General features: G+C 35.2%; 2 protein-coding genes and 1 non-coding gene across 3 annotated transcripts; 1 reads left to right on the top strand and 2 right to left on the bottom strand.

The window, feature by feature from the left end:
* On the top strand, positions 1-1377 carry LOC109178043 (alkane hydroxylase MAH1-like). The gene has a single exon (XM_019327539.1). The coding sequence runs from the start codon at positions 1-3 to the stop codon at positions 1375-1377; it is 1377 nt and encodes a 458-aa protein (XP_019183084.1).
* A 6528-nt stretch (positions 1378-7905) lies between these two features.
* Positions 7906-9285, bottom strand: LOC109178042 (alkane hydroxylase MAH1-like). Its single transcript, XM_019327538.1, has one exon. The coding sequence runs from the start codon at positions 9283-9285 to the stop codon at positions 7906-7908; it is 1380 nt and encodes a 459-aa protein (XP_019183083.1).
* A 3231-nt stretch (positions 9286-12516) lies between these two features.
* Positions 12517-12589, bottom strand: TRNAK-CUU. Its single transcript has one exon. It is a non-coding gene; the product is annotated as a tRNA-Lys (tRNA).
* Positions 12590-16994: the final 4405 nt, after the last annotated feature.

Here is a 16994-nt window from a genome sequence, read left to right as displayed (position 1 = left end):
ATGTTGCCGGCGCTCCTGCAGAACGCCGGCCGCATCCACGATTATGCAACAGAGGTTCTCCGACAAAGTGGTGGGACATTTGAGGTCAAAGGTCCATGGTTTGCTAACATGGACATGCTTATCACCTGCGACCCTGCTAACGTCAATCATATCCTCTGCAGAAACTTCCAGAACTACCCGAAGGGTTCTCGTTTCCGGAAAATATTTTACGTCCTCGGAGATGGGATGATAAACGTGGACTCGGAGCTATGGGAGCTCCACCGGAAGACCACGACGCCGCTGATGAACCAGGCCAACTTCCGCAATTCCTTGGAGAGGAACGTGTCGCAGAAGATCGAGAATGGGTTGTGTCCGGTTCTTGACCATTACGCTCAACAAGGAACCCACATCGATCTGCAGGAAATTTTCCATAGAATTTCTTTCGACATAACCTGTCAGCAGTTTATGGACAAGGATCCCGGCACTCTTTGCGTTGATCCAACCGACGACCATCCATTCCTGAAGGCGATTAGGGATGCCGTGAACGCTATTCTCTACAGACATATACTTCCGGAATGGTGTTGGAAGCTGCAGAAATATTATGGGATTGACAGAGAGAAGAAGCTTACTCAAGCTGATCGGAATTTCGATAACTTCATATATCCCATACTTGAGGAGAGGATGGATCGGCTCAACAAAACCCAGCAGCAACCACACGATTCCGGCATGCTGACGTCACACATCGAAATCCACCGAGGAAAGTCGATGCAGTTTCTGAGAGACACCTTTGTGACATTGATCATCGCCGGAGGAGACACCACGGCTTCGGCACTCACTTGGTTCTTTCTGCTCCTTGCACAAAACCCTCACGTTGAAGCAAAGATCCTCCACGACATCCTTCAACTCAAACAAGACAAGAAGGTTTTTAAGGTAGAAGAATGCCAGAAGTTAACCTATCTCCACGCTGCCTTTTGTGAATCTCTCAGGTTATTTCCTCCGGTTCCTTTGAACCACAAGACCCCGATGGAGACGGATATTCTCCCCAGCGGCCATGTTGTTACTCCAAACACCAAAATAATAATGCCATTTTATTCTATGGGGAGGATGAATACACTTTGGGGTGAAGACTACATGGAGTTCAAGCCCGAGAGGTGGATTTCACTCGAAGGTGAAATCAAACGCCAACCTTCTTACAAGTACTCAGTCTTCAATGCTGGACCAAGAACTTGCATAGGCAGGGATATGGCTTTCACTATGATCAAAATGATTGCAGCTACCATAATATGTCACTATCAATTTCAACTGGTGGAATCTCATCATCCAGAAATTCTATCTACCGATTCAATCATTCTAGAGAAGACAAATGGTTTGAAGGTCAAATTAATTAAACGTAAGTAAGATTATCAACTTAATTTCATTCTCAACTCTCAGCTCTACTACCAGCCTCATGTTAATTAGTGCAAGTCTGATCTGATCTTGTGTTTAAAGTACTCTAGTGTCTATATATATATATGTATATATATATATATATATATATATATATGATTATTATGTTCATATGATTCTCAGGTAGTATAAGTATTCCTTATGAGAATCTTATATACTTGTCATTGTTAAATGCTTGCTGTGCAGAATTATTGATAATGAGTTCTACTACTGCTCAAGTTAAATAAAAATGTATGCGTCTTTTAACTTGTACGTCTTTACTTTTTTATATGTAATGAAAGTTGTGTGTACTAATAAAGTATTCCGTTATGAATATCTTTTTTTGTGTGTATAGGAATAAGCCACAAACTACTTAAGAAATGTACTCTGTTCGTGGGTTATTATACTTAAGAAATGTGCTCCGCTCGTGGGTTATTATATATATGATTTAAATGCATGATGATAAGGGTTTCATGGCAATGCCTTGAACATATATTTGATCTAACCACACATTTTCTTAGCTAGTGGACTAGCAATCACTAATCTTATTTTTTTGATCAAATTTTGTTCATAGGTGACAAAAATATTCTCTCATTTACTTTTTTTTTTTTTTTTTTTTTTTTGAAAACCTCATTTACTTTTATTAGATGTTAGTCCAATGATTTCATGTTTGGAAATAGTAATTCTAACAATGTTATGTTTTGTGTTCAGTTTACAAATTTATACATCACAATAATACCATTTGAGAAATCTAATAGGATCCCTAAGTTCTAAAAAAAAATTGAGAAAAAATTGGATAATTAAAACAAACAAACAAAAAAAAAAATTGAAAGGGAAACTTCCATATCCATATCATATATGTCCCATTCCATCACATTAATTCAATCATTAAAAGGTAACTAACCACATGTGAAGAAAGAGAGAGGGACGAAAATGAACAAAATAATAAAAATTGAAAAAAAAAATTGTTGAATGATTTTCGATAATCACTTAAATAAATTGAACAAAATAAAAGTGTTATGCACATACGACGAACATATCAAACGATCTAGTTTTGCATGCTTTGCGATCCGATATAAATGAATAATACATCAATACATTTATGGCCAAAAACCTACCATATAGACTTTCAATCGTTATACTGTAGATAATGGTCCACAGTGCATTATGTACCTTGATTATAAACCACGTTTTGAATTATAATTTTAACGGCAACCGTTTGTTGTTCAATTCACATTATAATTTTTTGTTAACTGTAAAACATATGTATGTATCTTGTGTTATGCGTTTTTGTGTCTCATTTTATGCAATTTTGTACTTTAAGCATATGGATTATGTATATGAAATAAAGTAAATATAACACGCACTTTTGTGTAATGTGTTATTTTATTGCTAAAGCTTTACAAGTGTATGTGCCATGTAAGTTACCTAGTCAACCTAAAGAAGCTTAGGCTATGACTATTTTAAGAAGTGGTAAAATCATTGAAAACAATTTAAAAGAAAATATCACTCTTAAAAAAACTGAAATAACTTAAAAATTGAATAATGATGTTGATGTTATTAGTATTGATAAGGATGAGACTCAAGTTGCATAAATTTGATAATTCTTTGTGCCCCCATCCCAGATGATGTTCGAAATGACAAATTAACCATGACTGTAATTGATGAAACTGGTGAGTTTTCAAATTTGAAATCTATGAATTCAATTCGTCTAGTATAGCTAACCAGTGTTTTGCAGTTAAGGTGTTGGATTTTGCACAGATCAAAAGATAAGTTGGAGTTTGATAAACTCCGATCCAAAATAGAATACTTTGAATGACGTTGATCATAAAGCAGTTTTTCTTGCTATTCACAAACTGCAGGGTCAAATGAGAATTGCACAAAAGGAAAAATGAATCAGGGAGGACTCTCTTCATCTTCTTTTCTTTCATCTCACAACGTTGAAAATAAGTGTGGGAATTGAAGGGACTTGGCCTAAAAATCACAAAAAATTAAAAAATTTCAAAATATTTAATTTTCTTATGTATATTTTCATGAACATGTTTATTTTAAAATTTTAGTATTAGCTTGAACTTTATTCTTGTGGATATTTTGAATAGCTAGTGATGAAAATAATACAAGTTTTTGTTAGCTCTTAGTGTGTATATTACATGTGGCTAAAAAACCGACGTGGTATATATTTTTTAAAAATTCAAAATTGATACAACGTCGGTTAAATACAAAATCAACATCGTAACAATTTGAATTTTTTTAACACCATACCACATCGGATATTAATAAATAATTGACGTGGTATTATTTTTGAATAAAAAATAATTTTAAAAAAGAACATACCACGTCAAATAACCGACGTGGTATGTTTTTAATAGAATAAAAATAAAAATATACGACGTGGGTTCGTTAAAAGAACCAACATCGTATATATTTTTAAATTTTTTAAAAAACTATACCACGTCGGTTATTTAAAAATAATCGACGTGGTATCTACGTATTATATATAATATATTCATACGAATATACGATATCAGGTTTTGTTAAAAACCAACATCGTATGTACATATTTTAACAAAAAAAAAATTAAAAATATACAACGTCAGGTTTTGTTATAACAGACGTCGTATCATTTAGTTATTACTTCAGAAATAACGATGTCAAAAATACAAAAATAATAATAATAATAAAAAAAATCTACGTCGTATATATAAAATAACCGACATTAAAAGTGATATTTGTACTAGTGGAAGTTCAAGCCTGAAAGGTGAATTTCACCCAACGGAGGCATCAAGCATCAACCACCTCACAAGTTTCTAGCCTTCAAGGCAGGACCAGAACTACTTGCATGGGTAGAGATATGACGTTCACCATAATGAAAATGGTTGCAGCGAGCATTACATATATGTCACTATTATTGTGAGTTGGTTGATGATAATGGCTTTCAACTACTTCAAATTATGGATTCAATTCATTTTAAAAAGAAACATGATTTGAAAGTTAAACTCGACAAACGTATAGTACGTAATTATATTAAAAGTAAAACAAATATAATTTAAGATAGAAGCAAAAGTGAATATGCAAGGTTTAATCCTCAACACAATATTGTTTTATTACCTACATTTTTTAAATGCTACTGATCCTATTACATTGTAGTATCTGTTCAAACATACTTAATTAGCTACACTAGTTATAGACAAGAAATGTACTGCATTTCATTAAATACAGATTTGATGTAGCAATTATCATCATGATCTTAATTTATTGTTTTGTTTTTTATATTTTGATTACTCTTGAAATTTTCTAGTGTGATATGCATAATAATTTTTAATAAAAATGTACTCCGAAATAATTTAGTGAAAAAGATTTGAAAGAAATTAAAAGTCATATATAGAAACAAATTGGTTTGTCATTGAAACCTTGCCGACAATCTTACAAAACGCTCAACCACACTTAACACGTTTAAAAATATTTCTTCATTTTTCTTCAAATAAAACAATGATAAAAATGCAAACTAATTCTTGATGGAGATTGGTTTGATGTAACACCCGTATGTACTTTCTCGTTTAATTTAATGTTCATTTTTTCTTTCAACATTTAATGATATGTCTTCTTTCTCCAACCTTTTTTTTTTTTTGAAATACACATAATTCTTTACAAGATTAATTTATGTTCATCTTTTTTGTGAGGTACTATCTGTTTTATACTTTATCAAACATTTTCAGTCCAAAGAATCTTAGTCCCCACTACCTAGATGTCATCACACTACGTAATAGTTGGCGCTCTATCTCCAACCTAATTGTACTAATATATATTGACATAACACTAAATACAATCAGTTAGTTATGTATTAAATTTTACATCCTTAAATACAATACTGTACTATCACCTACCATACCTATCTATAATTGATTGAGAATCTAAGTTAGTTCATCCAGTAGTGTTGTATATCACGTACCTACCTAACTACACTAGTAGTGGATATAGAAATAAATGATACAATGATTGAGCATCATATCATTCCCCCAAATTGGCCTGTCATCGAAATGTTGCCAGCAGTAAATAATATATATTTACGATATATATATATATATAACCAAAAATAAGGATTTATTGTACGTTAAAATAATAACAAAGTAGTATGAAACTAGCACAAAGAAATTTAATTTTTATGAAGACATTGAAAAGATAATTGAAAGAACTACAACTTTTATGAAGAGCGTAAAGTCTAATTCAAAAGTTTAGAATGTGAAAAAAGGGGTTAGAAATTAAACCAGAACTGCTGCTTAGGGGTGACTGCAATTCGAATAATCACTCAATCATTATACCATGCATGCACAATGATTTGGCAAAATTAATGATTCAACCTGACACAATATGTTGTGTGTTACATAACTACTAATCTATTTCAAGTTCAGAATCTATACGCGCGTTTAAGGTACAGATTTGCATAACATGAGACACAGAAACGCATAACACAAGACACATACACATGTTTTATATTTACTTAAGTTCAGGTATATAACCAATATTTTTAAGTTACAGAATTGCATTACATACATAAGAGACAAAAACGCATAGCACATGACACAAAAGCACATATTATATTTACTTTATTTCATGTACAAAATCCATACGTTTAAAGATACAATATTACATAACATGAGACACAAAAACGCATAATGCAAGACACATATACATGTTTTATAATTAAAAAAAAAAATTATAACGTGAATTGAACAACAAACCGTTGCCGACAAAATTATAATTCATAACTACGTTGTTTAGGATTAAGGTGCATAATATATTGTGGACCTGGTCCATAGTATAACGATTGAAAGTCTATATGGTAGGTTTTTGGCCACAAATGTATTGATGTATTATTCATTAATATCGGACCGCAAAGCATGCAAAACTAGTTCGTTTGATATGTTCGCCGTATGTGCAAAACTGGTTAATTACCTTTTAAAGATCGAATTAATGTGATGGAATGGGACATATATGATATGGATATGGAAGTTGCCTTTCAATTTAATTTATTTTGTGATGGAATGGGACATATATGATATGGATATGGAAGTTGCCTTTCAATTTAATTTATTTTGTGATGGAATGGGACATATATGATATGGATATGGAAGTTGCCTTTCAATTTAATTTATTTTGTATAATTATCCATTTTTTTTTTAGAATTTAGGGATCCTATTAGATTTCTCAAATTGTATTATTGTGATGTATAAATTTGTAAACTGTACTTGAATTATTATTTCCAAACATGAAATTATTAGACTAACATTCTAATAAAAATAAAGGGAGAATGACACTTTTTCCCCCTGAGTTATATACTTATAGTACTTTTTCCCCCTTAATTATTCAAGTGGCTGTTTTTCCCCCTAAAATGTTAAATGGACATATTTACCCTTAAAATAAATATTTCATTTATTTTTCATCTCCAACAAATTATGATCATAATTTGGTTCAAACCAAACAAACACTATAGCAGCCAAACTGAAATATTTCAATTACAATTTAGAATCGAAACTCAATATTTAGAGTTTATCAAAATCGCGAACTGGAACGGACGGTTCATGTTCCGAACTGAAAAAAATAAAATACATTTATTGTTGAAGTTAGACTATTTTAAAATAAAAAATAAAATTTTAAAATAAAGATGGTTCAAAATCGCGAACCGGATCCGGAACCGCCGATTCATGGTTTAGGATCCAATTTTTTTGATTCATAATTTTAATAAATTGAAATCCAAATATTGGGTTCTCGATCTGAATCATAATCGGAAACTTTTAATTCGATTGCTATAGTGTCTGGTTCAGTTCGAACCGAACCGTGGTGATCCCTACGTATACGCAATAATTTGTTGGAGAAGTAAAATAAATAAAATGTTTACTTTAAGGGTAGAAATGTCAATTTAATATATTAAGGGGAAAAATCACCACTTTTAGAATAATTGAGGGGGCTAATGTGCTTACCTAAATAATTAAGGGGGGAAAAGTGCTATAAGTATATAACTTAGGGGGAAAAAGTGCCATTTTCCCAAAAATAAATGAAAGAATATTTTGTCACCTTTGATATCTATGGTACGGTATTATTGTGATCTGAAAACAAGATTAGTGATTGCTAGTGGACTAGCTGAGGAGAGGTATCCAATAGTTTGTAGCCTATTCCTATACACACGAAGAAGATATTCATAACGGAATACTTTATTAGTACACACTTAACTTTTATTACATATAAAAAAAAAAAAAAATAAAGCCGTACAAGTACACTTTAATTTTATTTAACCTGAACAGAACTCATTATCAATAGTTCTGCACAACAAGCATTTAACAATAACTTATACTGCCTGAGAATCATAAGAACATTATCATAAATATATATAAATATAAATACTAGGGTACTTTTATAACACAAGATATATCATATCACACTTGCACTAATTAATGAGACCTGATAGTAGAGCTGAGAGCTCAGAATGAAATTAAGTTGATAGTTTTACTTACGTTTGATTAATTTAACCTTCAAACCATGTTTCTTTTTCAGAATCATTGAATCAGTAAATAGAATTTGTGGATGATGAAGTTCCACCAGTTGAAATTGATAGTGACATATTATGGTAGCTGCAACCATTTTCACCACAGTGAAAGCCATATCCCTGCCTATGCAAGTTCTTGGTCCAGCATTGAAGACGGGATACTTGTAAGAAGGTTGGCGTTTGATTCCACCATCGGGCGAAATCCACCTCTCGGGCTTGAACTCCATGCAGTCTTCACCCCACACGGTATCCATCCTCCCCATGGAATAAAATGGCATTATTATTTTGGTGTTTGGAGTAACAACATGGCCGCTGGGGAGAATATCCTTCTCCATCGGGTTCTTGTGGTTCAAAGGAACCGGAGGAAATAACCTGAGAGATTCACAAAAGGCAGCGTGGAGATAGGTTAACTTCTGGCATTCTTCTACCTTAAAAACCTTCTTGTCTTGTTTGAGTTGAAGGATGTCGTGGAGGATCTTTGCTTCAACCTGAGGGTTTTGTGCAAGGAGCAGAAAGAACCAAGTGAGTGTCGAAGCCGTGGTTTCTCCTCCGGAGATGATTAATGTCAGAAAGGTGTCTTTCAGAAACTGCATCGACTTTCCTTGGTGGGCTTCGATGTGTGACGTCAGCATGCCGGAATCGTGAAGTTGCTGCTGGGTTTTGTTGTTGAGCTGTTCCGTTCTCTCCTCAAGGATGGGATATATGAAGTTATCGAATGTTTCTCCAGCTTGAGTAAGCTTCTTCTCTCTGTCAATCCAATAATATTTCTGCAGCTTCCAGCAACATTCCGGGAGTATCTCTCTGTAGAGAATAGCGTTCACGCCATCCCTGATCGCCTCCAGGATTGGATGGTCGCCGGTTGGGTCAACGCAAAGACTGCCCAGATCCTTATCCAGAAACTGCTGAAAGCTTATGTCGAAAGAAATTCTATGGAAAATTTCCTGCAGATCGACGTGGGTTCCTTGTTGAGCGTAATGTTCAAGAACCGGAAACATCCCATTCTCCATCTTCTGCGACACGTTCCTCTCCAAGGAAGTGCGGAAGTTGTCATGGTTCATGAGCGGCGTCGTGGTCTTCCGGTGAAGCTCCCATAGCTCCGAGTCCACGTTTATCATCCCATCTCCGAGGACGTGAAATATTTTCCGGAAACGAGGACCCTTGGGATAGTTCTGGAAGTTTCTGCAGAGGATGTGATTGACGTTAGCAGGGTCGCCGGTGACAAGCATGTCCCTGTTAGCAAACCATGGACCTTTGATCTCAAATGTCCCACCACTTTCTCGGAGAAGCTCTGTTACATATTCGTGGATGCGGCCGGCGTTCTGTAGGAGCGCCGGCAACATTCCGACGACAGGCCAATTCGTGGGAAATACGCTTCGGCGGCTGCGTTTCTTCCAAATCTGCCGCGCCCATATCCAACACAAAATACTACATAAAATAGCCACAACAACATAAGACTCTTTGAAGATTCTCATTGTATATCTGCTGGCAAGCTAGGTGATAGATGCAACATATATAGAAATTAAGCTAGGAACTTGAATTGGCTTGTCAATTGTCAATTACTAATTAAGAGAATTTTGAGAATTAATATATTATTAATTATGAAATACATTTAAAATATCCGAACCAATAATTAACCATTCAGGTTCATTGAGATTTAAAATTTAATTTTGATTTCGGTGGTAGTTCGGATATTTCAAATTACGCCTACCCTTAATTTCGGCCTTTCGATAAGAGTATAATGTGACATTTATATTCCCCAACAAACCACTGCTGAATACATGTATTATAATGAATGAGAGAGGTCCAAAGTCCATATGGTATGTTTATGCATGTATTAATGTATTATTTATCAAAATTTCTAAGGTATATCAATGCATCCGATTAACGTGATTGCAATCTTTTGGTTTATGAAAAAAATTACATTCTTTGTCTGAATGTGAGCTTTGGATAAAATTCCTTATGCGATCTAATTAGTAAAGGATAACAAGAAAGTAAATCATCATAGATTACATATAGATGACGACTCAAACCAATAAGCTCAAAACACAAGTTGCATGTGGAGTTGAATTTGGAATATTAATTACACTGCTGAAAATTATGGAATTTCCAACCACCTGAAAATGATCTTAAATCAAGTCGAAAGTCTTCCACTTTTGGTGTTTGGAAAAAACTTTACAGCTATTTCCGACTACCTTTTACTTTCGATTTGATTTAAGATCACTTTCAGGTGGTTGGAAATTCCATAATTTTCAGTAGTGTTATAGTTATCACTTCAATTGTTCAACCTACTTGGCTGGGGTTACCTACCATCGCTCCGAATATGTGTTAGGTGAATGTTTTCAAATTAAATTCACTCCTCCACTAGATGCCAAAAATAAACCAACACTTTTAACCTTATTATAAATATAATAATTTTTAAAATTAAATAATAGGAAAATAACACTTTTGCCCAACGAAGTCTATTGTTTCATTTTTAAAAATTTGATCTTTAATTTGACAATTGATTTAAACCAATTTAATCTCTAACTAAAAAAAAAATTCATTTAAATCTCTTAAACCTGTAAAATTGTTCAATTAATAAGTCCAAAGTTACTTATTTAGCATGTTAAGTCTCACATGTTTGACACGTGTCTTTTTTATTTTTTTTATAAAATTGTTTATTTATTTATTAAAATTTATATTAAAAAACAACAAAAAAAAAACAATAAAAAAAAACAAAACAAAAAACAAAACACAGCCACCTAGTGTCCGCGTTGGATGCTGCTTGCCTTGTTCAATGACGGTCATGGCCGTCTTCCAGATCTGAAACAACGGCAACCATGGCCACCGCCCTCATTCCAGACGGCGATGGCTGTTCCGATCCCATACAAACATAGTCGTCTAAAAAAATCAATTTTTTCGAACTTTACAGTTCCGTTGATCGAAAACATCTTGGCCTTGTTTGGTAAAATGGCTGTTAGCTGATAGGTGTTTGCTGTTAGCTGATTATGTTAATTAAAATGTATAAATAGTTGATAACATTAGATGATTGTAGAAAAGTGTTTGGTAAATTAGTTGTTAGCTGATAGCTGTTTGATATAATTTCTTTTCTCAAAAAGCTAATTGAAAAAGTTGTTTGGAGTAGCTTTTTGAATTTTAGCCTTTTGGAGTTACAAAAAGCTAATTAACCAAACATTTCTATTGATATTTTAACTAAATCAAACAATTAATAGTGGTCAAATAAGCCAAAGTTGGTCTATAAGCCAATTTTTTACCAAACAACGCCAAACTTATGGTTGTGACGCTCCTTCCGCCTGGAACCCATACTCCGGGACCTGAAATCCAAGTACAATCCTTATCCTCTCATCGCCAACCATTCTCTCGTTCATCAACCTCTTGTCCAAAACGGGCATCGTGTTTTTCCGATCGGCCGACAATGGGTTCTCGAAGTTCTTGTCAGAAAACTAATTAACGAAAGCTCTGGGTCGGACGTTAAGGTGATTATATTGATCATTTTCAGTAAGCAATGTTCTGCTTGCTGGTGTTGATGGGCTTTGGAGACAAGTTGGAAGAACAACAGATTAGACAAAACGAGGACTCAAAAGAGAAAAATCATTTTCAGTTTTCCTAGATTCAATATCCTAAAATTCGAATTTTTTGAATTTTTTAATATACAATTTACTCCGTAATAAATAAATAAAAAGTTATATAAAAATAACAAAAACAAAAAATATTTAAAAAACATATGTGTCAAACATATAAAGACTTAGGGGATTTGAATGGAGCTTTTTTAGTTAGGAGATCCAATTGCACTATTCAGTTTATAAAGGGGCCAATTTGAACTTTTTTTAAAAGAAATAAACATTAACTGACAATAGGCGTCTGTTTCTACTCAGAAATTGACACCTATTGTTACTTTTTAAAAAAAATTAATTTGATAATAATACAATTTTTTCCATGGTACTAACAAAATCAAGCACCAGCCACCTCACAAGTTTCTAGCTTTCAATGCTGGACCCAGAACTTGCATGGTAGGGATATGACGTTCACGTAATGAAAATGGTTGTAGCTATCATATCAGAGCATTATATTATATGTCACTATCATTGTGAGTTGGTAGATGATGACGACTTTCACCCACTTCAGCTTACGAATTCAATTGTTTTTGAAAAGAAACATGATTTGAAAGTTAAGCTCGGCAAACGTACCTAAATGATGACACTATTAACCAAACCTTCTCTCAACTATTAATTGTACTTATTATATTGTGTCAAGTCTTGCGTTAAAATTCTTGTATTTATATATGATTGTATAGAATCCTGGTTTTTATGAGAATCGATCTTATGGCTATCCTTAATATGTTTTATGTAATAAAAGTGTAGGGGGCCTTAATATGTTTTATGTAATAAAAGTGTAGGTATGTGTGAATCTTGTTGTTAAGTTGATAATTTTTATTAATGAAAGTATGTGCTAGTTAATTTGTGATTAATCATAATACTTAGCCATTCACTCAGGTAAACCTCCAGAACGGAAAAAGAATATGTGCGCTTTTCCTTCCAGGGGTGCATTTGCAATGGAAAAAAAGAGTAAATCGCCCACCCTGGGGCTCGAACCCATGACCACAAGGTTAAGAGCCTTGCGCTCTACCAACTGAGCTAGACGGGCTAGTGAAATAAAAAATCCACGTTTCAATAATTATAGCGGCAACAACTCTCTCTGCACACTTTACCCTAGTTTTCGGTGTCCATACAAGCTAAGATATATACAATGTATTGTTTTGTGTTTCCGCATGTCTGAGGAAGATTTGGAAGCCTCCGTTTTCACAAATTGGCTGGTCACCGACGATCCTTGAGACCGCTTATCATCTCCATGATTTTGAGACGGAGCTTGTCAAAGCACAATGGCAGCACATTTGAGCAGCTTTTTGTCACAGGCATAGAGTCCGGCGCAGCACACAAAGACCGCGTGACGTCTCCACGGGCCCCTCGTACCTCACGGACCAGCCTTACCCTCGTACGTGCCAAACAGTTTTCGCTCGGCCATGGGCTCATCAGGGGAATGACAATAGCTCCTGACCAGTTGTGCCCTTCGAATCGCATCGGTCCCCCTTCCTAGTCATGTCCAAGACTAGGGACATACTCCCCAAACTTAACCAGTTCGGCGTGCAAGGCAAAATAACCTTTAACGCTATTAACGCCCATTTTACCCATTGGACTAACCAGTTGATTCATTCATTTATCGAGTCTTAACACGGTCACAAAAAACAGTCCAGGACATAATGCTCAACTATATAGTTTTTCATTTATTCTTGTCATTGATAATGGTTACATATATAGTTTTTCATTTCCACTTCCATATCATGACTCTCATCTCTATTAAATTTGAGGGTCTAAAGGGGATTGTTATCTTCTAGTAGAATTCATCTGTTACTAATTTTTATAAAGATTTGAGCGCAAAATTAAATATCGTTCTTAAATTTAGCTACAAGAACACATATGATGATTGACAAAACTGAACCTTAATGATTTTGTTGTTGATGAGATAGAAATTTATATTTTAATCCTCATTTTGCAAGAAAATGAAACAGAATTGACAATGAACGACAAAATATAAAATCATCAAATTAAAAACAGAACGTTATTAACGTATTAATTGAAAATTAAATTTAAAATACGAAAGCTAATTTAATTTTTTTTAAAAAAAGTTTAATTTTAACTGGGAAGGTGTTTTCCTGTCTTTTTCTTTGATGGGGCTTAGTTTCTGCTTTTGGCTTTCAAAAGAAATTAATTCTGCTTGACAATGTGTTGAAGAATTGTAACAAGATGCGCAGCAGCTTCAGTTGGAACAGCGGCAATAATAATAATAATCGCAGCAGGTTCGAAAATCAACAATAACAATAATGTTAGGCAGCTTTGGTTTCACAAAGCAACAATAATAAAATGTTAGGCAGCTTTGGTTTCACAAAGCAACAATAATAAAATGTTAGGCAGCTTTGGTTTGTAATAGAATCGCTGCTTCAAAGAACGGACATGCGACGATGCTGCTGTGCAAATAAACCAGAAAGAAATTCGAACAGGTTCTATAGAATTTTGCTAGGATTATATCTGTGTCGTGTATGTTATACACTTCCTTAAAAGCATTTGCGACCAGGGTGTCGCTGCTTTCGACAGGAAAACACAGAATCACAAGAACATGTATTTTAAGAATTCTCAGGTAATCTCTTCTTTCAGTGCACTTGATGTTATGAAGCAGTGGGTTTATATACTAGTTGTATGAAAACCACTCCTCCATTACAAGCCAAATGAGTCCTACAAAGAGGGAGAGCAAGAGAAGGATCTCCACTAATCATCCACACACACCTCACGTTTCTGTACATAGTGTGCGGACAAGGTGGTCAAACTTCCTTAAAATTAGGAGTTAAAAAAATGTGCGGAACCCCACCACACCGCGCGGGATCTCCCCTTGTTCCCTCTTTATAATACTTCAAGCCTTTTAAAATAAGTGGTAATTTAAATAGTGGGAGACAGAAAGGTAGATAAGCAATGTGGAACAAAGCCTACTCTTTAAATGTCCCCAACAATCCCCCACACATTTAAAGTGGTAATTCAATACCGTACCAACCTGAGTGTACATCCGAGTTAATTTCCATATCAGTGTATAAGACTTGAACTGACATGTAGTGGAGCCAAGTAACTCTTTTCCCGAGAGTGAATAAGATCTTGAACTCATCGGTCAGTCGAGTTTTGAACTTAGTTGCACTCATTAACTTTGTACCAGTCCCTGTCTCGTCTATTTCTACATATAGACATTTTAATCTGTCAAGTCTATCTCTGCATAGACTACCTGTAACAGGCTACAGATTTGTCACTGGTTTTTTCCCAGTTTTGTAAGTCTTTCCGTGATCTCATATGCCCATCATATGTGGTGCATCACGAATTTCTTACCACATTGGGTTTCAAACCCATTTCCCTTGACGTATCAAGGACGTTTTACGATTTAGACCTTTCGTGAAGGGGTCTGCTATATTCTTTTCAGATCTCACAAATTCCATTGTGATTACCCCATTCAACATTAACTGCCTCACAGACTCATGTCTGACTCGTATGTGTCTTCTTTTGCCATTATAGACACTGTTTTGCGCAACACAGATGGCAGTTTGTGAGTCACAGTGTATTGGAACTGCAGGTGCCGGACACCCCCACAATGGCACGTCTGCCAGTAGGTTTCTCAGCCACTCTGCTTCCTGGCTTGCCAGATCTAAAGCTATAAATTCAGCTTCCATCGTTGATCTGGCAATGCACGATTGTTTTGATGACTTCCATGAGACAGCGGCTCCACACATAGTGAATACATATCCACTTGTTGAGCTTGCATCATCGCCACCATTTACCCAGTTCGCATCGCAATACCCTTCTAACACAGCTGGAGACCTTTTATAGTCTAGACCCCAATCTACTGTGCCTCTTAGGTATCTTAGTACCCGTTTTAGTGCATCCCAATGTAAGTCACTCGGGTTGTGGGTATAGCGACTGAGTTTATTTACTGTGTATGCAATGTCGGGTCTAGTGTAGTTCATGAGGAACATCAGACTACCGATTATTTTTGCATACTCTTCTTGCGACACACTATTCTCTATGTTTTTTGACAATTTTACACTGGGATCGTAGGGGGTTTTGGCTGGAGTTACATCATAACTCCCAAACTTCTTTAGAAGTTTCTCCGTATAATGACCTTGAGATAAGAGGTAACCCTCCTTGGTTTTTGTGACTTTTATCCCAAGTATCACATCTGCCTCCCCTAGATCTTTCATGTCAAACTTTTCACATAGATTCCTTTTCGTGTCTTTTATAGTCTCAATATTAGGACTAAAGATTAACATGTCATCTACATAGAGACATATGATCACAATGCTAGACTTGCTCTCTTTAGTATATAAGCAGGCATCTGACCCGTTAGTAGTATAACCCAGGTCTACTAAAGTTTTATGAAATTTTTCATACCACTGCTTGGGGGCTTGTTTCAAGCCACACAGAGATCTCTTGAGTCTGCATACTTTCCCTTCTTGACCAGGATCTACGCATCCGGGAGGTTGTTCCATATAAATTTCTTCTTCGAGTTCACCATTGAGAAACGCAGTTTTTACATCCATCTGGTGAACCAACAACCTGTGTAGAGATGCTAAAGCAAATAGAACGCGAATAGTTGCTATTTTAGTTACCGGTGAGTAAGTAAAGAAATAGTCCTCACCGAATTTCTGTGTGTAGCCTTTTGCCACTAGTCTGGCTTTAAACCTTTCAATTGAGCCATCTGGTCTCAATTTCCTTTTAAAGATCCATTTGCAACCGATAGGTTTGCAACCTCTTGGTAGATTCACTAACTCCCAAGTGTGATTAGACTGTATGGAGTCTAATTCATTTTTGACAGCCTCTTTCCATAATGTGGAATCTACTGAGCGCATAGCTTCTTGAAAGGTTTTTGGTTCTTCCTCTAGGACCAATTGACATATGAACTGGTCACAAATCTCATTTATGTCTTTCAATTCTGTTAAGTATGTTATGAACTCAGAACCAAAATTTTTCTCTATTCTAGCTCTTTTACTCCTTGGTTCCTCAGTAGGGTTTGAGAAACTCGGAAAAGAGTCCGTAGAATTCTGTTGAAGGCTAACATCAGATGCGGGATAAGGTGATTTCATAGGAAAAACAGTTTCAAAGAAAATAGCATCTCTAGCTTCACACATTGTACGATTTTCTAAGTACATGAATCTATATGCAGCACTATTCTCAGCATACCCAACAAAGATGGCATCCGTCGTTTTAGGTCCCAAGTTAGGCCTTTTGAAGGACGGTAGACCTACTTTTGCTAAGCAGCCCCATACTCTTAGGTAACTAAGGTTTGGGGCATGCCCCTTCCAAAGTTCATAGGGTGTTTTATCAAACCCTTTGTGCGGTACTCTATTTAGAATGTGGTTTGCTGTTATAGCAGCTTCCCCCCACAAAGAGTCCGGAGCACCTGAACCGATTAGCATTGCATTAATCATCTCTTTGAGAGTTCGGTTTTTTCTCTCAGCAAT

This window comes from Ipomoea nil, unplaced genomic scaffold (genome assembly GCF_001879475.1).
Source record: "Ipomoea nil cultivar Tokyo-kokei standard unplaced genomic scaffold, Asagao_1.1 scaffold0813, whole genome shotgun sequence".
NCBI lineage: Eukaryota > Viridiplantae > Streptophyta > Magnoliopsida > Solanales > Convolvulaceae > Ipomoea > Ipomoea nil.
This window is presented reverse-complemented; position numbering and strand designations above follow the sequence as displayed.